General features: G+C 34.6%; 1 protein-coding gene across 1 annotated transcript in view; it reads left to right on the forward strand.

Annotated features, from left to right (window-relative positions):
- Nucleotides 1-5,450: 5,450 nt before the first annotated feature.
- The window catches only part of nrip2 (nuclear receptor interacting protein 2), a 50,065-nt gene continuing 30,654 nt past the window's right edge, over nt 5,451-24,861 (forward strand). The window contains exon 1 of the mRNA XM_056455696.1: nt 5,451-6,026. Within this exon, the coding sequence (XP_056311671.1) occupies nt 5,874-6,026 (153 nt within the window). The 5' untranslated portion in view covers nt 5,451-5,873. The remainder of the gene's footprint in view (nt 6,027-24,861) is intronic.

A 24,861-nucleotide genomic window follows, 5' to 3' on the forward strand; every position in this document is an offset into this window, starting at 1 on the left:
TTTGTGTGTGCTTTTAATTGACCTCTAGTCTGTCTTAGTGAGATCACCTTCTGACGTTCTGTCTTCACAGAGGAAGTCCATGTGTAATCGACTGTCCAGACTTCCTATCAGATCAAGGGTCTGATTTATAATATTTGCAGAAAAACCTTCCTAAAAATAAACATACACCAGAATAACCTGTCCAATACAGTCCTAACAGTGAAGCATTGTGGTGGCAGCATCATGCTGTGAGGGTGTTTTTCAGCTTTAGGGACAGGAAGACTGGTTGCAATTGAGGGAAAGATGAATGTGGCCAAATACAGGGATATCCTGGATAAAAACCTTCTCTAGAGTGCTCAGGACCTCAGACTGGGTTTACCTTCCAACAAGACAAGACCCTAAGCACACAGCTAAAATAATGAAGGAGTTGATTCACAACAACTCCGTGACTGTTTTTGAATGGCCCTGCCAGAACCCTGATATAAACCCAATTGAGCATCTCTGGAGAGACCTAAAAATGGATGTCCACCAACGTTTGCCATCCAACCTTACAGAACTGGAGAGGATCTGCAAGGAGGAATGGCTGTGGATCCCCAAATCCAGGTGTGAAAGCTTGTTGCATCTTTCCCAAAAAGGCTGTATTAGATGAAAAGGAATATTCTACTAAATACTGAGCAAAGGGTCTGAATACTTAGGACCATGTGATATTTCCGAGTTTTGTCTCTTTTATTAAATCTGCAAAAACGACAACAATTCTGTGTTTTTCTGTCAATATGGGGTGCTGAGTGTACATTTATTGGAAAAAAAATGAACTTAAATGATTTTAGCAATTGGCTGCAATATAACAGAGTGAAAAATTTAGGGGGGTCTGGATGCACATTTCTGCCATTTTGTGCGTTCGCCACGTTTATAAATCAAAAAGTTGATGCAACAAACGGTTGATTTATTGGCCTTTGCATCTTACCATTGTCCTTCACTGTCTTTGACATCTGCACTGTGGTTGTGTTGGCATGACTCTGGTCACTGGGTCTTAATGTGGAGCAGATGTCCCAGTAAAGATAAGCCACCTGTAAACAGGATCATGTGGTTAAAGGATTAGTTCACTTACAGAATAAAAAAAATCCTAATCATTTACTCACCCCATAGCATCTAAGATGTTCATCTCTTTCTGTTTTCAGTCAAAAAAAAGGAGGTGTTTGAGGAAAACATGCAGGGACTTCATAGTAGACGTTCCATGGTGCAAAATAGCTTGAACTTACAAATTGCAGTTTTGATACAGCTTTTAAGAGCTCTAAACAATCCCAACTAAGGAGTAAGGGTCTTGCCCTGTGAATCTATTTGGCAATGTATTTTTTCAAAAACAAACAAACAAACAAACAAACAAACAAACAAACAAACAAACAAACGGGTAGGCCTATTTATTACAACTACAAAAGTTGCAACCCATAGCTAGTGCCAGACAAGCTTTTGTGGTTAAAATGAACTTTTTAGAAAAATCATCTGAGATTAGTAAAAATTTTTGCAAATATTCAGGAAACTTTACTCTGGAAGTGAACTAATCTTTTAAGCTTGGGTATATTAAATGCCTAATTTTACTGACTGTACATCTGTGATGAGAAATCCTCTTCCACAAGATCTGGAAACAGGTCAAATAAATTGAATTAAATAAAAGAGCATGTATGAAATATGTTAATAGAAACCGTTTAAAAACGTGACAACACAATTCGACTGAAACAGACAACCCTATTCCTGCATGTGTTTCAATGACGACGGACTTGGAAAGCATCAGAGAAGTTACTGACAGATCTCTTGGAGTTCTAGTGTATACCAATGACTGAAGTCTGGCTTACAACACAGAGTCCTTGGATTTAGTTTTTTTTAAGTTATATGGTTGTAAACTATTTATTTGGGCTGAATTTAAACAAACAACGTTAATTGAACATTAGTTGAACATTATTTAAATTGTTTAAATTCAACCCATATAAACTGTTAGCAACAAATCTTTTTTTTTCAGTGTAGTTTTAATATTTTATTTTGTATTTTGGTTTTAGTGATCTACTTATTGTACACATTTTAGTTGAAATAGATTGAACCATACTTAAAATGTATTATAATGAATGTAAAGCAAAAATGTTTATTGTTTAGAAGCTTTTGAAATATTTTTATATCCTAATGACATTATTAATAATACAGTATATATGTACTGATTACTTCTTATACAGTTGAAGACAAAATTATGAGCCCTCCTGTGAAATGTTCATTATATAAGTGTTATTTAACAACGTTTTTTTTCAAACATTTTTAATCATAAAAGATTTAACAACTAATTTATAATAACATTTTTCGTGGTCTTTGCCATAATGACAGTACATACTATTTTACTTGTTATATTGCAAGATACCAGTATTTAGCTTAAAGTTTAATTTAAAGGCTTAACTAGGTTAATTTGGTTAACTAGGCAAATTAGGTTAATTAAGCAAGCCATCTGACAACTATTATTTTATAGCCAATCTAATAACATTTCTTAAGGGGCTAATATTGACCTTAGCCATAAAAAAGAAGAAGAAATATTTTAGTTTTTCCAGCCAAACTAAAACAAATAACATGTTCACCGTGAGACAAATATAATCGTAAATAACTCGAAATATTCCCTTGATCTGTTAAACAAGACTTGGGACATATTTGAATAAGAACAAATATTTTACAAGAGGGCTAATAATTTCATCTTCAAATGTATAATAATAACAAAATTTTTCATAAGCTACCTAAATGGTCCCGTGATTTTAAATGCCTTTTTATTATAATATAACCACTTGGTGGCGCTACAACTTAATTTAATCAGTAATACCCATTTTCACCACACTGTTCTGTAATTCATTATAAATGCACATAACGCAAATGAACAGAGTCTCTAAATATTAAAACATCTAAGATCATAAATAACAATAAAAACACCTAAAGAAAAATCTCCATGCAAAATATATCCAGCACCCAGACAAAGCACAGGCCGCAAAGAGCAGAGATTCTGTATTACAGTGACCTGTTTTCAGATAGCCAGCAGCGTGATTTGTTCTGGTTGGAAATTGGGGGTTGAGTGAAGTGAGTGTGTCTTTTACTGATGTTCTCTTGTACACCATGTGGCCGAATGATAAGATCTTCAGCAAATCAGAGCTAGAGAAACTGCCGTTTAATGCGTCACTGGTTGTGAGCAGCCTCTGATGGATCACAGGAAGAAATAAAAGCAGCAGAAACAGTTTGTTTTAGTTATAAAAGGAAAGTTCACCCAAAATTGATATATATTCATTTACACAGCTTCTGCTTGCTCCAAACGTATTTCTTTCTTCTGTTGAACACAAAAGAAGCTATTTTTAAGCATATTGCAAACATTGACGTCCACAAAAAATTATATGGAAGTCAATAGCTACTGGTTTCCAACATGTTTCAAACTATATTATTTTGCATTCAACAGATGCTGAGGATGAGTATACATTATGCTTTTTGTAAACACAGGATTCTCAGTTCCATATAGCCATTTAATATTCAAGTATATAACTTAACTGCTAAAATCACAATGGTGAAGTTTTCTGTTTTTGGAAACACAAGATAGGAAGTTTGGCTTTACTGTTATCAATGGTTACTTCTCTGTCTGAGTCAGACTTGTGGATCCCGAAAAACTAGTTGGCTACATCTTTGTCTGCCATAAACAGAATCATCCACAAAGATCACTCAAATTCCAGTGTTAACATTTTACAAAATTATGGTTTTGTAGGTTTAAAAAAGACAATAATGGTATTGTTTTTAAAAACCTGCACGTTAAACCTGTTGTCATATGTCGTACATACTTTAATTAGTACTTTTTATACAATTAAAAATATATTGCAATTGTTTGGGATGGCAAAAAAACAAAAAACATATAAAACATAGACATATAAAACTATAAATATATACACTGTAAAAAAAATCCGTAATTTTACAGTTTATTTCCGATTGAATTACAGAAATTTACCAGAATTTTAAATTTAAGGAAATTTCTATAATTTAATGTCCGTTATTTTACTTTTTTTTTTCGGGACCCCAGCAGCCGGAAATAAACCGCGAATTGAGGAATTTTTTTTACAGTGTAGTTTTATTTTATTTCTTTGCATTCAACTTTTTATTCATTAAAGAATCTTGAAAAAAGGTGGTTTTTAACAACAACCAAAATAATAATTAGCACAAATGTTTTCCTCATTAAAATAATAAGCAATGTACATTGATATCAATTACTTATTTATTTGAATTTATATCAATGAGTGTTTCCTCTAAATACAATAATATATCAAATCTTCATATATATATATATATATATATATATATATATATATATATATATATATATATATATATATATATATATATATATATATATATAATAAATACTATATCATTTTAAATACTAAATAAATGCCAAATCTAAATAAATTCAAAATACTACAATTTAAACTAAATACTAAAATAATAATTAATTTAAACTAAATATTAAAATAATAAATAAATTAAACTAAATACTTAATAATAAATACTACATGAATAATAATTTAAACTAATTACTAAAATAATAAATAATTTAAACTAATTACTAAAATAATAAATACTAAATGAATAATAAATAATTTAAACTAATTACTAAAATAATAAATAATACATAATTTAAACTAAATATTAAAATAATGAACAATTTAAACTAAATACTAAAATAATAAATACTAAATGAATAAAAAATAATTTAAACTAATTACTAAAATAATAAATAATAAATAATTTGAGCTAAGTACTAAAATAATAAATAATTTAAGCTAAGTACTAAAATAATAAATACTAAATAATTAAATTATAAATTCTATATTATTATATATAATTTATTAATATATAATAAATACAATAATATATCAAATCTTCATGTATATATTGCATTGATTTTAGATAAAACAACTATTTTCAGCATTGATAATTGATAGAAATGTTTCTTGAGTAACAAATCAGCACATTGGAAAGAATAACATAAACATAAATATCATCACAAATAAATGACATATTAAAGTCTAGCTATTCTAAATAATTATACAAAATCTATATTTTTAATCTTATTTCTGATCAAATTAAGGCCACTTTGGTGTGTACACCAAGTTGTTAAATATACTGGGCAGACTTCTAAATAAGAAGTTTTACCACAAGTGTCTGTATGTGTGTGTTTGTGTGTGTTCGTGTGTGTGTGTGTGTAAATAACACAAAAGATGAAGGTCAAGCATAGCATGTTGAAAAAAAATCAACAATCGAAGCTAATTAATGAAAAGTCACTTTGAATGGACAGTATGAGAGAGAGCGAGAGAAACGAAAGAGAGGTAGGTGGAGAAACACAGAGGGAGGTGCAGAAAGAGAGAGAGAGAGCGAGAGAGAGAGCAGGGAAGGAGAGATAGAGAACGAGAGTGAAAGAGAGAAGGACGATTCGTCTCTGCAACGCTGCAAGGACAGGGTGAACATCACCAGGACGGAGCTCTCTCCAAAACACACACACACACACCATGAACACCAAACCAATCACTGCACTGGACTGACAGCTGTCAATCCACTGGAGCAGATTATCAGGATCCAGAGATTACAACGGAGGACTTAAGCGGAGTAATTCCAACTTATGTTTGCTTAGAACTTGCTATTCGAGGGTGGAAAATTGGCCATTTTTTGATGCCTTTCAACCTGCATTTGTCACGTGCGTGTGTGTGCTTTAGGGGAAGCGTGTATGACACTGTCTTGCTGTAAATCAGGGTCACGGTCTTGCTGACTCTCATCCATCAGCGCTAAGTAGCTTCATTAGTGCTTCAGTTAGTGTTTATTTCACCTCTCCGCCACCAAAAACCATGAGCGAGGGCAAGAAGGAGTTGGAGATGAGGGACAAAGCCATCATGCATCAGCAGAGGAGACTTAAACAAGCCACTCAATTCACTCACAAGGACTCGGCTGATCTTCTGCCTCTGGACGGGCTCAAGAGATTGGGCACTTCCAAAGACCTGGTGAGATTTTTTGGATTATCTATGAACGGTATACTGACAGACGGGTATGAATGCAAATATTTCTGCATGTAAATCAGTAGGCAGTTTCAAATGCTTCATGCCACAATGACGTGATGCATTATTTAGCGCTCCTCAACCAGGCATGGCTGTGAATGTTTTCTGACACATCAGTAGATCCGGTGTTCGGCTTCCCCTCCATGCTGCTAGATTAGAATCACACACTTTCTCTCTCTCACACACACCCAACACATGATAGGCTATCGTGTTTTATGGGGTCTTCTCCTAGACAAAATGATATTACTGTACCGTCTCTATTTTAAGTCTCCAAACCCTAACCGTAAACACAAGCCTCACAGAAAACATTCTGCAGTTTTACATTATTAAATACTTCATTCTCTATGATTCTGGTATTGACATACCGTACTTGCGGGGACATTTGGGCCTCATAATCTAGTGAATAGACACACGTCACTGTGGGGACTTCCCATAGATGTAATGATTTTTATTCTGTATATATTCTGAACTTGTACTCCAACCCTAACCCTAAACCTTAAGAATATTGGACAATATTTGGCCGAGATCCAACTATTTGAAAACCTAGAATCTGTGGGTTATCAAAAAACTTAAATATTAAGAAATTACCATTAAAGTTGTTCAGATTAAGTTCTTAAATTTAGTTCTGATGTATTTTCAGTACAGGAAATTTAGATAATGTCTTGTTATAACATGATATTAATACATAATCTCTATGATGCCAATGATTTTTTAGCAGGGATGGCATGGTGGCTCTGTGGTTAGCACTGTCACCTCATAGCAAGAAGGTCACTGGTTCGATTCAAAGCTGTGCCAGTTGGCATTTCTGTTTGCATGTTCACCCAGTGTTCACATAGGTGAGCGCTCCGGTTTTCCCCCCAGTCCAAAGACATGCGGTATAGGTAAATTGAATAAATAAAAATTGGCCATGTGTGAATGTGAGAGTGTATGGGTTTTTCCCAGTGTTTGGGTTGTGGCTGAAAGGGCATCCACTGCATAAAACAAAAGCTGGAATAGTTGCCAGTTCGTTCCACTGTGGCGACCCCTGATTAATAGCGGACTAAGCTGAAGAAAAATAAAAGAATTTTGGCATTAAATTATTGTATTTTTAAAACAAGAGGTTTAGGATCACATTTTCACATTTGCTAAATACTTCATTCTGTATGATTAACCTTTAGATTTACTCATGGGGACCTCATAGGCAGTGTGCAAGTTTTGGTTTTGGTGGTTTATGAGGACTCTCCATGAGTGTTATGTATTTTATACTGTAAACAGGTATACAGTACATACCAACACAATCTCATGGCAATTCGTAACTTTTTGATTTAGTGGCTAATTCGTACGATCTAATTCGTACAATTTAGTACGATTTGCTCATCCGCCAATGACGGTTGGGTTTAGGGGTGGGGTTAAGTGCCACGCCTCCTTTTTAAAATCGTACAATTTCGTACAACTGAACTCGTACGAATTCGTACGAATTAGCCACTAAACTGTCAAAACGTAAAATACTTACGTTTTATTGTGAGATCAGGCTATACCTAACCCGTATCCATAAACCCAACCATCATGGGAAACCCATGGCAGATATTGAATGTTAAAAGACCCCGTTTAGTATGATTTTTAACCGTTTTGAATTGCGAGGACACAAGGCATGTACTCATATAAATAATTAGATCATACCCATGTCATCATACAAATTTGTGTCTTCATAAACCACCAAAACCAGCACATAGGCGCGCGCACACACACACACACATCATGGCTTATATCATGCTGAGGACCTCACAATGTCTTTTCTAGTGTACTTGAATCAAGCTAATCACTCTACATCCCATGAAACTGAGTGATTAATTTGTCCCTTCTTAAGGAGGTTATGAGGCTAGGATCACAATTTAGTATTTGTTTTGGGTCAGATGTAGTCTAAAACACACTTGATTGGATTGCTTTGATATTGTAAATGCTCGTGAGGTCAGTTTAGTCAGCCACAAAAGACCACAAAAGATCTACTGAGCTAATTTTTGACCCTTACTGGACATGTCGTTGAAACACGCTAACCAAATGGGATTTAAACTTTGCTGTCCGAGCAAAAGTTCGATCATTCTGCATATTTTGACTAATGCTTTCTGTATTTTTTCCCATTGTTTCTTTCACATTCATTTGTGAAATGCATGCGCTTACTATTAGATCAGTCACAACATTCCAAGCAATGTTATTCCCAGATAACAATTTTCTATGTGGCATTTAGCCATGCAATAAGCTGGATAAAGTACATTCAGATGGTGGTTTTCACAAAATAAAGTCCTTGAGGCCAGGGCCACCACGGGGGGTGGTGAGTTAGGACGATTCTAATGGCCCATGCACTAGTTACTGATTACCAGAGTTACTATTAGGGGGCCCAACTCCATCCCCCATCCACTACAACCCAAAGCGTCAACGTTTCCCATTCACTTTGACATCAAGCATTGCCAAACTGAATTGTAGATCTATCTGTGCCCAAAAGAAGTTGGGAATTTCTCAACTTTTCAAGCGCCAACGGAAGAGTCAGCCAATCAGATATGCAAACTTCCCAGCTCAAACAGTAACTGATTGCGGACTAACTTCATTGACTGACACTGCTATGATTATCACATCAGCCCCAACTTCAGACACGCCCTCCGTCAATCGTTGACGCTGAAGACTCATTTGAATCGGGCGTAACAACCACCTGGATGTATTTTATCCCTTACATATAGGCATGTTTGAGTACTTGAAATCCAAAACAATGACAAGAACCATACCTGCGGATGTGCGTTGTGTTTCTTTACCAATAGACATCGCCACCTGCTGTCCTGGCCTTATTAATGCAGCATTTTTTGCTGTTTTGACAAGATTACCAAATAAAACCCCAAAAAGTGTAATATATGACCTCTGTTTGCTTCATCGCTGCTATGAAGTGAAATCTCTTTAACGGTGCGCAAATTAATCCTCTCATGAATTAATGAGAGAAGCGTATTCCCACATAAGATTCCTCACGGCTTAAGCTCCTTAGCTTTTCCCACTTATTTTTAGTCATCAGAAGCTTATTGGTGGACACATATTGGTAGACACACAAATAAACAGTTTCTCACATGACAACATATATTATAATATCTCACCTCTAATCCCAAAGCTCACAAACTCCTATTCCTTTATGATTAAGCTCTGTTGATCTTTACCACCTGAATCATACACAAACAACAGTTCTGTAATAACCCACAAGCTATGTCCTGGTCATTTAGCGATATCTACTTCCTCTAAAAGTCATTAAAGTGTACTGGTTGTGTTTCTCTCTCTCTCTGGCGTAATAACCGTCCCGCTGTCATCAACTCTGATTAGATGGCACATTCCCAAATTCCCAGCGCATACTCCAAGAAAGCTTCACAATATGAGCATGCGTGTTTATATGCGTGTGCCTATGATTAGAGCCTGCATTTAAATGATCTGGGAGCACAGCGGGGAAGAGCTGAAGCCTGTGTGCACAGCTTACCATGTCAGAGCCTCTCAAAAAGTGTGAGCTAAAGATAACTGGCTGTCAGAGGCAGTGAGCTGCTCGTTTTTACACACCAGTTTAAATGCGTCTCGAGGAACTACATATTCAGCTTTGTGTTACTGTTCATGCAGATGTTTGAAAAATCACCATCTGGGTCTTATGTAAAAAAAGGAGAAACAATTCCCTCTTTCCTGCATGCTTTGTGAGGGCTGTCATAAGCAATTTTTCAACAGTTTCGATCTTGATGCTCTTGGATGGCACAGTTATGTCACGCTTGTCCTGCTGTGGCGAGGGGAAGAGGGCAGACTGATACCTACTGACAGTTAGACAGATGGCACTGTCTTGCTGAAGCCGTCAGTGGAAGGGGAAGATTAGGGTGTGAAATACAGGGAAGCTCAGAGAGGTGTAAGGCTTAAACCACCCAAGACCATTTTTGCACATGAGAACGTTTTTAAAGCATTTCAGTGACATAATGAAACAAGAAAGCTAACTGTTAGCATTCTGTTAGGCTATTGCTGACACATGAACACATGACCCCTGATAGTACACACACACACACAAATATATTTATATATATATATATAGTTAATAAACATAATAGTTTTAATAACTCATTTCCAATAACTGATTTATTTTATATTTGCCATGATGACAGAAAATATTTTATTACATATTTTTCAAGACACTTCTATACAGCTTAAAGTGACATTTAAAGGCTTAACTAGGTTAATTAGGTTAACTAGGCAGATTACGGTAATTAGGCAAGTTATTATATAGCGCTGGTTTGTTCTGTAGACTATTAAAAAATATATAGCTTAAAGAGGCTAATAATTTTGGCCTTTAAGTGGTTTAAAAAATGTAAAACTGCTTTTATTCTAGCTAAAATAAAACAAATAAGACTTTCTCCAGAAGAAAAAATATTATCAGACATACTGTGAAAATTTCCTTGCTCTGTTAAACATCATTTGGGTAATATTTGAAAAAGAAAAAAAAATTCAACGGGGGGCTTATAATTCTGACTTCAACTGTATATACTGTATATATATATATATATACATATATATATAGAGTTTCTGCAATGTGATTGGCTGATTAGAAATCTGTGTTAACGAGCAGTTGGACAGGTGTACCTAATAAAGTGGCCGGTGAGGGTATAACAAACAAATTACTTTTTAGCCAATTTCAAATAGTAAAAAATCTATGTAAAATATACAGATTGGAGGGCATCATGGTGGCGCAGTGGGTGGCACGTTCGCCTCACAGCAAGAAGGTCGCTGGTTCGAGCCTCGACTGTGTTAGTTGGCATTTCAGTGTGGAGTTTGCATGTTCTCCCCGTGATCGCGTGGGTTTTCTCCGGGTGCACCGGTTTAACCCACAGTCCAAAGACATGCGGTACAGGGGAATTGGGTAAGAGGTTTGGCTGTAGCTGGAAGGTCATCCGCTGCGTAAAACATATGCTGGATAAATTGGTGGTTCATGACCCCAGATTAATAAAAGGACTAAGCCGAAAAGAAAATGATTGAATAATAAATGTATATATAAACGTGTAATATATACATACACACCGTATATTTATGTGTATATAGAATATATACACTACACACACATTTACAAATTATATAAATCGATGATTAAAATGCAGATACATGCTGTGAATCAATGAGTTCACATCACTGACCAATGAAAGATCTATTTGATCAAACAATAAAGTACATTTTTAATTGAATTATCTCAGATTAATCAGTGCTCTAAAAACTCTTCTATAACTGTGGGAAAAGAAAAAAGACATCAGTTCCCTGCAAGCAATTGTTTTCTATATAATAACAACCAAACAGCAACTGAAAGTGCTGAGTCTGTTGAATGTCTAATTTGCTGCTGGATGAAGTACGTTTATACTGTATGTGATTGCTCTCAATAACTCACCAGTGTCACGTGACGTTGTTCTGGTTATATAACCATAGGTTTGTTTTCATCTCTACAACCCTTAGGCCCTTTGCAATGCCTTCTTCTCTCTCCCTCTTTCTCTCTCATACTCCCTTGCCCTCTCTCTCTCTTGCTGTGAACTAGAGCACAGAAAGCAAAGCAGTGAGCATGTAAAGGGCACACTCACATCGGCAATCATGCGCAGGAGAAACGCACCCCTCTCCTTAAACCGCTTCTCACTGCACTGAAAAACTGAGTGCTGTCTGTTGAATCCTTCCAAGGACGCATATTTTTCACCATTCAAAGACTCGTGTGGGCAGACAGTGACTGAATGTGTGTGTAAAACAGTTGTAGCACGTGACTGACCGCCTGCACGGAAGGGGAATTTTGTTCATTTTGATATGGACATCACTGAAAAGGATATTGCGAGTCATATGCTGATTCGGTGAACACTTCATTATCATGATTCATTATCGCAGTGATGATGAACCAGAAACTAATATGTTACACAAGTTTTCATTAAACAAAATCACTCATAGAAGACTAGATGGATTGTGCTGCAATTCAATTTACTATAAAAGATAGTAAAAATGTTTCAGATTCACTAAACAAACAAACAAACAACAACAACAAAAGCGCTTCATAAGAGTTGTTAGTTTGGGAATCAGAAGAATTGGTCATGTTGACTGATTCACCAGAAAGAATTAGTTCATGAGAGCCATTTTTTTGGGAAATCAGACTAAATGGGTCATGCTAAATGTTTCTGGTTGACTTGAAAGAAACTGCCTCATAAGATTCACTTGTTTGGGAATCAGACTAAATGGGTCATGGCCATTGTTTCTGATTCGCTTTATAAAAAAAACTGTTCATAAGATTCACTTGTTTTGAAATCAGACTAAATAGGTCACGCTGAATGTTTCATTCATTCATTCATTCATTTTCTTTTCGACTTAGTCCCTTTATTAATTAGGGGTCGCCACAGCGGAATGAACCGCCAACTTATCCAGCACATGTTTTATGCAGCAAATGCCCTTTTAGTTGCAACCCATCTCTGGGAAACATCCACACATACTCATTCACACTCATACACTTTGGACAATTTAGCCTATCCAATTAACCCAATTGTCTTTGGACTGTGGGGGAAACCAGAGCACCTGGAGGAAACCCACGTGAACGCAGGGAGAACATGCAAACTCCACACAGAAACGCCAATTGATCCAGCCGAGGGTCGAACAAGCAACCTTCTTGTGAGGTATCAGCACTACCTATTGCACCACTGCGTCGCCCGCTGAATGTTTATGATTCACTAAAAAGAAACTAGATCATAACAGTCACTAGTTTAGGAATCAGATTAAATTGGTTATATTGAGTGTTTCTGATTCACTAGAAGAGTCACTTGTTCGGTAATCAGAGTAAATTGGCCATGCTGAATGTTTCTGATTCATTAAAAAGAAAGCAGTTCATAAGATTCACTTGCTTTGAAATCAAACTAAATAGGTCATTTGATTATTATAATTGATTGTTGATTGTTTCTAACTGACTAGAAAGAAATGGGTTAATAAGATTCACTTGTTTGGGAATCAGACTAAATGTTTCACACTGAATGCTTTTGATTCACTAAAAAGAACCAGTTCACAAGAGTCATTAGTTGGGGAATCAGACTAAATGGGTCATGCTAAATGTTTATGATTCACTTGAAAGAAACGGGTTCACTAGGTTCACATGTTAGGAAATCAGACTAAATGGGTCATGTTCATTGTTTCTGATTCACTTGAAAAAAAAAATCCTAAGGTTTACTTCTTTGGGTCATGCTGAATGTTGCAGACTAAAAATAGTTCATAAGACTCATTAGTTTGAGAATCAAATTAAATTGGTCATATTGAATGTTTCTGATTCACTGGAAATAACCAGTTCATAAGAGTCATTTGTTTGGTAATGAGAGTAAATTGGTCATGCTGAATGTTTTTTGATTCACCAAAAAGAAACCAGTTCATAAGATCCACTTGTTTTGGAATCAAACTAAATTGGTCAAGTTGATTATTTCTGATTCACTAGAAAGTAATAGGTTAATAAGATCCACTTGCTTGGAATCAGAATAAATGGGTCACACTGGATGTTTCTGATTCTCTAAAAAAACAGTTGATAAGAGTCATTAGTTGGGTAATCAGAATAAATGGGTCATCATGGATGTTTCTGATTCATTTGAAAAAAAAAAAAAAACAAGTTTATTGGTAAATTGGTCACGCTCATAAGATTTACTTGTTTGGAAATCAGACTAAATGGGTCATCTCGATTGTTTCTAATTTGCTTTTAAAAAAAAAACAGTTCATAAGATTTACTTGTTTGGAAATCAGACTAAATGGGTCATGCTGAATGTTGCTGATTCACTAGAGAAAAACTCATTCATAAGTGTCATTAGTTTAGAAATCATATTAAATTGGTCATATTGAATGTTTCTGATTCACTAGAAATGACCAATTCGTACAAGTCACTTGTCTGGTAATCAGAGTAAACCGGCATTGCTGAATGTTTCTGTTTCACTAAAAAGAAACCAGTTCATAAGATTCTATTGCTTTGGAATTAAACTAAATTGGTCACGCTGATTGTTTCTGATTTACTAGAAAGAAATGGGTTAATAAGGTTCACTTGTTTGGAATCAGACTAAATGGATCACACTGGATGTTTCTGATTCACTAAAAAGAACCAGTTAATAAAAGTCAGTTTGGGAATCAAACTAAATGTTTCACACTAAACGTTTCTGATTCACTAGAAAGAAACCAATTCATAAGAGTCATTAGTGTGGGAATCAAACTAAATTGATAATGCAAAATGTTTTTGATTCACACACACAAAAAAACTTCTGTCAGATCAGTTGTGCACAACATTTGTGATCTATTAAAGGAACCAGATTATAAGAATCACTAGTTTTGGGAATCACTAGTTTGAAAAACTATATATAAAAAATACAACAAAAAAAAGTCAGTGCACACTAGCTGTATTTGTTTAGTTTATTGTATGTAACCCATGGGAACAGTTCAAAAGAAACATTCAGCTCTCCTTTTTACTGCCTCACATTTAAGATATGCAGCTTGCATTTATTGCTCTGGCAAAATCATATTTCATTTGCTGAATGCATAAGGTTTCAGCATATTAGCTGCTCCAAGCTATTATGAAGAGCAATGTCTAGTGCACTATAGCTAATCAAATAAATTCAATTCTGCTATTACACAACTCTCTAGAGTACTTGAATCTGATTGGTCATCAGCAACATTCTACAGACAAACCGTTTGACAGTATATGATAACCTAACTGATTCAAACTCAACCCTCTATTTAGTGTACACTTTTTTATTTATTCATTCATTTTTAAAACGAAGTAGTATGAAATGTACAGCCAGTTGGTTAATATTACAAATAACACTGACAACTTACGAAACATTATTATTACCTTAACAACAACAGAGTGTTAAATTTAATAACAAGCACATAATAAGAGCTGTGCGTCCTGCTTGTAAGCCCTCGGTGGCCTCATTGACCTTGTTTTTGCAGATGAGAAACATTAGAGCTAATTATTAGGGTTACTTGATGAACGACTGAGCTCTTTTTTCTTCACCTACATCCCTCTTCTCCATCTCGGAGGGACTGCAATACAAAATGTTCCTCCAGGAGAGATGCTAAAAATACTACCTGTGTCGGGGAATAAACAGCTGTACAAAAGCTCTGCAGAAGCGATGGGTTAAGACGAACAGAAAGAGCGAGTGAGAGCAGCTGGCTGTGTGTGTGTATGTGTGTCGGAGGATGTCTGGTGCTGAGCTGAGCTGAGATCAGCCATTAGGCAGGTCACGTGGCCTTCTGAATGAGAAAGACGAGCCTGTTGCCATCTGATAATTAGCTATTAGCCAGTAATCACGCAAAGAGAGAGAAAGAGGGAGAAAAGCTCTTGCCCAGGTCACATGTTACATCAGCTATCAGGAATAAGATAAAGTTTGCATTAGGAAGATTCTTTTGTAGCCAGGGAGAAAATTTTATACCATTTACACTCCAAAAATTATGTTTGATGTTTTTAAAACTACTTATTTAAAAAATGAACTGAAACAACACAATTCTTAAGTATTTTTGGGGCAACTAATTACCAGCATTTTTAGTTAAAAGAAGTCTAATGGACATCTAATAGACACTGAAACATAGTCCTCTTGGCTAAACAAGGCTAAATTTGGGCTGTCAGTCAAAATCTAATAGATGTCTAAGAATAGGCCAAAACTAGACTAGTCATCAAACAAACAGAAATGAATGACCACACATAAATCTTTCTATTTGACTACTAGTCTAGTTTTTGGCTATTCTTAAATGTCTATTAGATTTTCACTGACAGCCCAAGTTTAGCTTTGTTTTAGCCAAGCTGTCTACGTTTAGATGTCTATTAGATGTCTTTTAAACACTAATTGTTTGCTGGGTTGTTTTATGTTTAACCTAATTAAATTTGTAAAAGTATTAAGTTAACTTAATTCCTTTATGTTATCCCTAAACAAATTGATTGTGTGGAGCATTTTTACAGTGTAGTTTTTTTTTTTTTTTTCAAAATGTATCAATATCAAAACATCATTGTATAAGCAAATGCGTGATACATTTGGTTGTAATAAATGATCTATGATAACTACTGTTATAGTGTGTTTTTCTGCATTATCTATTATAAAGAGTCATAATTTTAAAAAACTCTTGAGCAAAACTTTCCTATAAGGTTCATTTTGCTAACATTATTTTAGCTACCATTTATACAAATACAGTATATATATATATATATATATATATATATATATACTTGGATAACTGTTTTTAGTATCAACTGTTGTACCTGCATTATATATTATTTTCCAATGTACCCAAACAAACAATGTATGGCTTAAACTAATAAATACACCACGAGATTTTATGTAAAATATGGATTGGATAAAAAAAAAAAAACATTTAAAAACACAACCCATTGGTTAGGTCTATCTATATTTTACCCAAACTTGGATAGAAAAATGAACAACATTGGGCTCTATTTTAATGATCTAGGTGCAAAGTCTTAAGCACATGGCGTAAACTAAATACCATTAGCATAAATATTTAATTTAGCTTGTTAAGTGCAAAAACTTGATTCAAATCTATTTCTAAATTTGTTTCTAATTTCCAGCAAACGAATAAATGAACAAAAATAATCAAGTGTAGTCAAAAACTGAGTTATATCCATATATACACGTATAATTTGATGTCCCATATGGTGATACATCTTCAAAACCCGACAGGTGGACAAATCTAAACTAGTTTTTGTTAAAGCAAATATAAATATGCATATAATAAATAATACTGATAATAATAACATTACACAAATGCAAACTGTCATGAATAAACTGAAAAAGCCCCCTGACAGTGGTTTTTATATTTATGTAGAAAATAATATTTTTTGTAACATTTTAATCCTTTATTTATTTTTGTTTTAGATGTAAAGATATTTGTGTATAGCTGTACATCCTGTGTGTCTTAAGCACTTTTCTGTGTGCATTTTGCAGGTGTTTGCTATTTCAAGGAACAAAATAAGATTCATGCATGTTTTTGAGATGTTTTGTCTGATTAATCCAGTTTTCCTAAAATAGACCCAACGTTTTTTACACTCAGGCCAATGCTTTTAATTGAAAATGCTTATTTGCTCTTTATTTTGTCCTTCCATCCACACAGAGACTGCTTGGGCACATTTATTCATTCATTAATTTTCCTTCGGCTTAGTCCCCTATTTATCAGGGGTTGCCACAGAGGAAGGGACCACTAACTATTCCAACATATGTTTTACACAGCGGATGCTTTTCCAGCTGCAACCCAGTACTGGGAAACTGTTTGGGAACAAAACACATTTAAAATGTAAAAACCTTTTCCTCCATTGTAGCTCCGCTGGACTACACAACCGAAGGCTTTCACAAATGAACACATTATTGTAAACAATAAGATCATTTTTGTAAGCAATAACATCATTCAGATGTATTGATTGCTGTTGATGTTGTAGATGCACAGGCACATACTGTAGCATATACAGTGGCTCCTGTCAATTCACCATTAACAGCCACTGACTTCTGTTTACCCATAAATCAACAGTGCAGCAATTTCAGGCAAGCTGTTCTAGGCCAAACATGCTTTCTGGTAATACAGTGATCAGGTCGGTCAGGTTGGACAGAGATCTTTCTCATTCAGACCAAGGACAGCAATCAAACTAGCCCCAAACTACCAATAACACACACATCTGATTCACAATGCTATGCAAATGAATCATGAATCATTCATGCAGGCTCTTGCGCAAGTTAAAATGGATTTTTAAAGAGTTTGTCTGGTGGAACTGAATCGATTTAGACAGAAGATTTGCATATATATCTGACTTTAAAATTACAATTAAAAACCTGTGACACTAGACCACGAAACCAGTCATAAGGGGCATTTTTTGGGCGGAAATTGAGATTCATGCACAATCTAAGACATTTCCATCGATGGGTGATTTGTTTAGGAGAAATTATGGCCGAGTAACAACTATTTGAAAATCTGGAGAATGAAAGTTCAAAACAACAACAACAACAACAACAAAAATATAATTTCTGAGAAAATTTTAAGTTCTTTCAAAAATTAGGTTCTTAGCAATGCATATTTTTAATTGGAAATAATGTTTTTGGTATATTTATGAAAGGAAATTTACTAAATGTCTTCATGTAACATGTTCTTTAATAATATAATATTAAAATTAAAACAAAAATCTATAATTTTCACTTAAACCATGTATTTTTGGTTATTCCCACAAATAAAATCAAGGTCAACATGAAGAAAGCATGAACAATACTTGTTCAGCATTTATAAATGCATCATTAACATCCAAAGGTATGTTTGTTAACATTAGTTAATGCACTGTAAGTTATCAATAAATAATTCCGACAGTATTTTCATTAACTAAAGTGAACAAAGATTAATAAACATCGTGATAAATGTGTTGCTCATTGTTTGCTCCTGTTAGTTAGTACATTAAGTAATCGACCATTATTTTACAGTGTTACAGATTAATGCAGTCACACTGAGAAATACACAAAAAAAAAACTGCTCTTGTAAGCATTGTGTTTCATGAGTGAATGTTAAGTTGCCCTGACACGACAATAAGAAGAGTCGTCATTTGAACATGCCCATTTCTCACTCTTTTTTTGTCATGGAGTTTGTCAGAGACTTCATGTAATCAGACGCAGAGGCTCTTTTCTACAACAACTGTCAGAACAACACAAAAGCAGGTCTCTGTCAAGACAACATGACTCTGACTGTACTAGCGACAGTCACATCTGCAAAGAAAAGAGAGAGAGAGAGAGAGACATAATGCTATGGATCAATCCTGTCAAAATCAATCTGCTCCGCTCTCTGAGCAAACCCAGATAAAGAGAAACAGGGGTAATTACGTTTTTCCAATTGTTTTTTTTAAAGCTGACAGAATAATTTATTTGTACACACAAGGTAATGGGTTTAGAAAACAGTTTCACTAAAAAACTGCTTGTTTAAATGTACAAGAAAATTAGTAAATACATATAGCAAATTTTGTAGAATAAAAACTTCAAAGAGTAGAACTTTGAAGAGTAGAGAAAAATCCCTGCTTTGACTGAGGATACTGAATCTTAAGGATATGTAGTATACAAATAAATAATATATAACATAGTAAATAAATTAGACTTACATGCAGATAATGCTTCTTGAACTATTAACACTATCCCGACACTATCCTTTTTTATTCCTTTAATTAATGTGGATCGATCTTACTGATTTGTAATGATTTTATGTTTTGTTGCTTTTATTTGTGACCATGTATTGTCTTATTTTATTTTTACTGTTACTCTACTTTGTGTAATAGGGAATATCATGCCTTTTTATAGCATGAGTTACAGAAGACACCCACTAAAATGTCATTTAATAGTAGGTTATGTACTAAAAAAACGTATTTAGAACAAGAATTATTTAAAATAAATGTATTGAAGGATCGCAGTCACATTCAAAATACTAATTACATGCGCTTTTAAATCTATGAATTTTACCACAATCCTTCAAAGCTCTGCTGACTCAACGTATAATCACTTTTAGATATATTAAATGGTCTATATAAGTATGACGTTTCATTTATTACGCCAAATGATGATGGATGATGACTTTATTTTCAGCTATTTGAAAGATTTAAGTAGACACTTGCATTTTTATTATGATTTGCATTTAAAATCACTTTTGTTAATATATAATTTGACATAGTTTATATTTATAACTTCATACACTTCTCATTAAACTCACACGGTCGCACTACAAAAGCCCTCCTAATCCCACTCAATATGAATGATCGTGTCTGTGTTTACACACGTACACACACCTCATTAAAAAGAAGAGTGTCGTAATGATGTTCATCACAGTCCAATTAACCTGACGATTACTGAGGGAATGAGCTAATGCCACATACAGTTCATAAATAAACCTTGCGGGTCGCATTGAGGAGAATTGCATTATTTGATTTGCTAATTATCTGAAAACTATTCTTCCTCAATAAGGAAGGACAAACAGTTAACATTACAGAAGAATAAAAACAAAACAAAAACTAAACTAAATAAGACATTTAGTGAAGAGTTTTGTTATTTCCCTAACAGTACTTTTGCATTCAGATGTTCTACTTTCAGACAAAGATACTAAGTTCAATCTTAAATAAATAAATAAATAAATAAATAAATATATATTATTATCATTATTATTTTGACAGACATATTTGTTTGTTTGTTTGTTTTTTCCAAAAAGGTAAAATGTTTATGAGCTTTGAATTAAAATGTGCGGAAGTTTATTCTGCACCGTTGGGTTCAGTTTTTAAAAGTTTTTTATTTTTCTTTAAACAGCCATTTTATATTTATTTTTATATGTATATTACAGATAGATATTTACTATCGCTCATTGCATGACTTTACATATAGACATAAAGTGATAGTTCACCCAAAAATGAAAATTTGCTCACCATTTTCTCGTCCTAAAGTGCTTCCAAATTGTTGAAATTATCCAAACTTTGGTACAACAAAATGCATCCAATGGCATCCATAGTAAAAAAACACACCATGGAAGTCAACGGCTACTTCAAAGTAAGTTTTGTGTTCAACAGAAGAAAAAAACCCTAAAATTTCATCAAGTTTAGGGACATGAAATTATGACAATATTCAATTCAATTCAATTGAATTCACCTTTATTTCTATAGCGCTTTTACAATGTAGATTGTGTCAAAGCAGCTTCACATAGAAGATTATAGTGAATTGAAACAGTGTCAGTCCAGTTTTCCGTGTTTAAGTTCTGTTCAGTTTAGCTCAGTTCAGTGTGGTTAATAATCACTACTGAGAGTCCAAACACTGAAGAGAAAATCCATCGAAGCCAGGTCTACAAATCCCACACCATGCAAGCCAGTGGCGACAGCAGCGAGGAAAAAACTTCACCAATTGCCAAAAGTGAAAAATGTAAAAACCTCGAGAGAAACAGGCTCAGTTGGGCACGACAATTTCTCCTATGGCCAAACGTCTTGTGTAGAGCTGCAGTCTAGGCGCCGGAGGCTGGAGAATGCTGGACTTCAGCGAAGACTCGTCTGTCCCTGGAGCATCACAGGAATCAGTCTCATGCTCTCCACTCCTCCATGACCACCAAAGCAGCTGCTCAAGATACGGCCTGGTCCAGGATTATGGAAAACTTGGGATCATCTTGTCGCTGGTCTTGGATCGAATCAGTGGAGCTCATAGTCTGAGGGCCTCAGGATGAGTATCCCCTGGATATATATTAGCTACAATATCTCTCATATTGATTCTGATTGGTACTCTTGTGTGCATTCACGATTTGCGAGTCCCGATTGGCTCAAAAAAGAACCATATAGAATTAACTGAAGTTTCCCTTTGTAAATAAACAGCCTGATCTCACGAGAAAACATACAGTAGCTCATTTTATGTTTTGTTAGTTTAGTGGCTACACTGTAAAAAAGTATGGGTTCCGCACAATACCTTCATGTTGTCCCAACACAAATCGATTATGTTAATTTATTTGTTTCTACAAATTTAAGTGGATTGAACATAAAACAATTAAGTTGTCCAAAGAAACCTCAAGAATTGTATTTATTCAGCTCATTTTAAATAAGTAGTTTGAACAAGCAGCAAAAATGAACAAAAAATTATGAATTTTTTTTCTAATTATTTTATTTAAAAAATATATATTTTTTGTGCAGAATTTTTGCATGCTAAAAAATTAATTCGACCTCACATTGTGTTAATCGCATTGACACACTGCCTCCGAAACGTTTGTCCTTCATGAAAAACTGAACCAGGTTTGATTTTTTTTTCACTTTTCCCATGCGAAAAAGCACTTTGAGAGGTGTTTTGACAGTTCAGAGCCACTGTACATGCGAAAAGCTAAATACAGAATGCCATAACTTGAGCCACAGATAACTTTATGACAAACACAGTGCATAACATAAAGACAGAATGTGGTGGTCAGTTAAAAACCCATATATACTGGATTCAGTAACTGGCGCACCTCTCCTCTGCTGCTGCTTGGTGTGTATGTGTGTCCATGACGTACTGCCCACAGACATTATAATAGAAAGCATGGTCCTCTTTCAATCAGTTATTTCAACACGTCAACGCAGCCGCCATCTATTATAATGTCTATAGGGTACTGCCAATCTCTGTTCGGGATTTGTTTACGTCCGTGAATGTGTGAAGTATCACAAGCAATCTATCAAAATTCCACTGATTTCCTGAAATAAACTTTGCATTTCGGGATAATCGTAGTGCAGCCCTTTGATAAGGTGAACTCTCCTTCCTTATGTAGGCTAGTATTACATGAACACAATATGTAGCATATTCCTCTTTCTTTTTCTACTTTGGAGAATAGAGAGAACAAAGTATGCTTGAACTGACTCCGAAATGTTTTGTGTTTTTCTGTAATGGATTAATTAATATGCATTGGACTCAGTGTGTAAGGTTTGTTTACCTGACAAATTTTTCCTACATGAATTCAGGGTGCAAAGACCTTCATAAGAGTTCAGTTGTATGCAAACGAACAATTTTTAAAAGGAGGCATGGCACCAAACTCCACCCGTAATTGTGGCATGAGCAAATCGTACTAAATTGTATGATTGAGAGATTGTACAAATTCATACAAATTAGCTATTAAATTAAAAAGTGATGAACTGCCATGAGATAGCATCAAAATAAACCACCTTTTTGTTTTTGAAAAAGAAAAAGCTCCAAAACGTATGCAACATCTGAGTCCAAAGTCAACCAGGACAAGCTGCCAGACACAAGAGCGATGTGTTTGTGTTCAGGCAGTGCAATCAAATCATTTCTAGCCATCTAATCGACCTGCGTGTGGATGTAGAGCAGCAGTAAAGATAGTCCGCCGTTTGGTCAACAGGCCGGTCACAGCTGGACGCCTTTTCTCATTCTGTTAGGGGGTGTCACGAGGAACGCAAGGGCTCTTCTGGAGGTCATTTCATCACGCTGGGATAAAATGAGCTTTGCAAAATACCATCTCAGCCTTTGACTTGGTGTCAGGATAAAGTTTCATCAAACTCAATGTCTGATTTTGTATTGAAGCTCGACGAATAAGAAAATGAATTTCTATAACCTATGTGGCTTTATATTTAATGAAAGTGTCTGAAAAGCTACGCATGTGGAGTGGCTGGTGAAAAATGAGTGGCTTATTTTAAGGCAAAAATCAAAAAGGAACAAAACTGTCATTGTGATGTGGGATTCTGCTGTCGGCCACATGAACAATGCACTCTGTTCCAATCAATATACAAAAAGTCTATTGTAAAAATGCTATTACACAGCATGCAACCCACAGCTGAGGATCAATAGTGTTGCATAGCTGGAGGAAATACCTTGAGATCATGTTTGGGTGAGCTGACACATTTATAATTGGGATACATTAATATTTGGGATAATGGTTGACACAAGCACAGAAGGAATCCTTCGAAGGTCTTTTTGATTCAGTGTTTGTGTAAATTGGGATACAGCAGGCTTAAATTCACTTGCTTTCTTTTCAAAATAATAATAATCAAAATAATATTCTTTTTATTTGTGCTTTTAATTCTACAGGGACAGTTACATAAAGATGTGTACTGCTGTACATGTACACTATTAAAAGTGGAAACTTAAACAAATTACTTTGAGTTGTTACAAATAAATAAATTAAGTTTGACAAATGTATTTTCAGTAATACATTAAGTTAGTTATTTTAAGTGTAACAGGTTTTGGTCATTTATTTATGGCAAGTATAATTATTGTTCACTGTCAATAATAAGCAATACTTGTATTTGCCACAAAACTCAAGTATTATTTTTATATTAACATGGGAAGGGAATTATTTGTACGGTAATAAAAGTAGTTTCACTATTATTGTTACATTAACAATATTATATTGAATGATTTGTCCTGTACTGTATTTATGTTCCATTCTTGTTTTCTTAAAACATAAATGACTAAAACTTGCTACACCTAAAAGAACAAACTTAATTTATTACTAAAACTGTCATAAATTAAGTTTGTCAAACTTATTTCCTTTAATTGTAACAAGTCAAAGTAATTTAAGTTTTCACTTTTTACAGTATACAAAGTGCTTTTCTCAGAGTTTTTGTTTTGTTTCTAGTGCAAACAAGATGAAATCTACAGGGGAGCTCGGCTGCCCTAAATAAGGCAAGGGCTCCCCTGAAAACATGATTTGTGAAATTTTGGGGGGTCTTAAATCATGGATTATTATGTGTAAAGTGCAGAAATATCACTCATTCATGCATGACAGCGATTTACACCTTACTTAAAAAAAGATAAGTACACATTGTCATGTGCATCAAGGTGTGGGGACCAAAGTCCAGTCATGTCAAAGACTGACAGCCAGATGCTTACAGACACTGCTTATTCATTTACAGAAACAAATGATGTGATGTGATTTGTTAAATTTGCTTCATACAGAAGAACAATACAATGATCATTTTTTTAAACCCCTCGACATTGCTTTAAACATGTTGGACAATTATGCTGAAAGCAGGGTAAACTTGACAAAATGGAACCCCTTTCAGTGGTGTTTCTTTCATTTTCGCATTTACGATTATGTTTTACCGGAGTGATCCTGTGTGTTCTATAGCCTACATCATTGTGGTAAGAGACTCTCAAGATCAAAGCGACCTGATTTCTAATAACTGATTTATTTTATCTTTGCCATGATGACAGTAAATAATATTTGACTAGATATTTTTCAAGACACTTCTATACAGCTTAAAGTGACTTTTAAAGGCTTAACTAGGTTAATTAGGTTAACTAGGCAG

This window comes from Danio aesculapii, chromosome 4 (genome assembly GCF_903798145.1).
Source record: "Danio aesculapii chromosome 4, fDanAes4.1, whole genome shotgun sequence".
Lineage (NCBI taxonomy): Eukaryota > Metazoa > Chordata > Actinopteri > Cypriniformes > Danionidae > Danio > Danio aesculapii.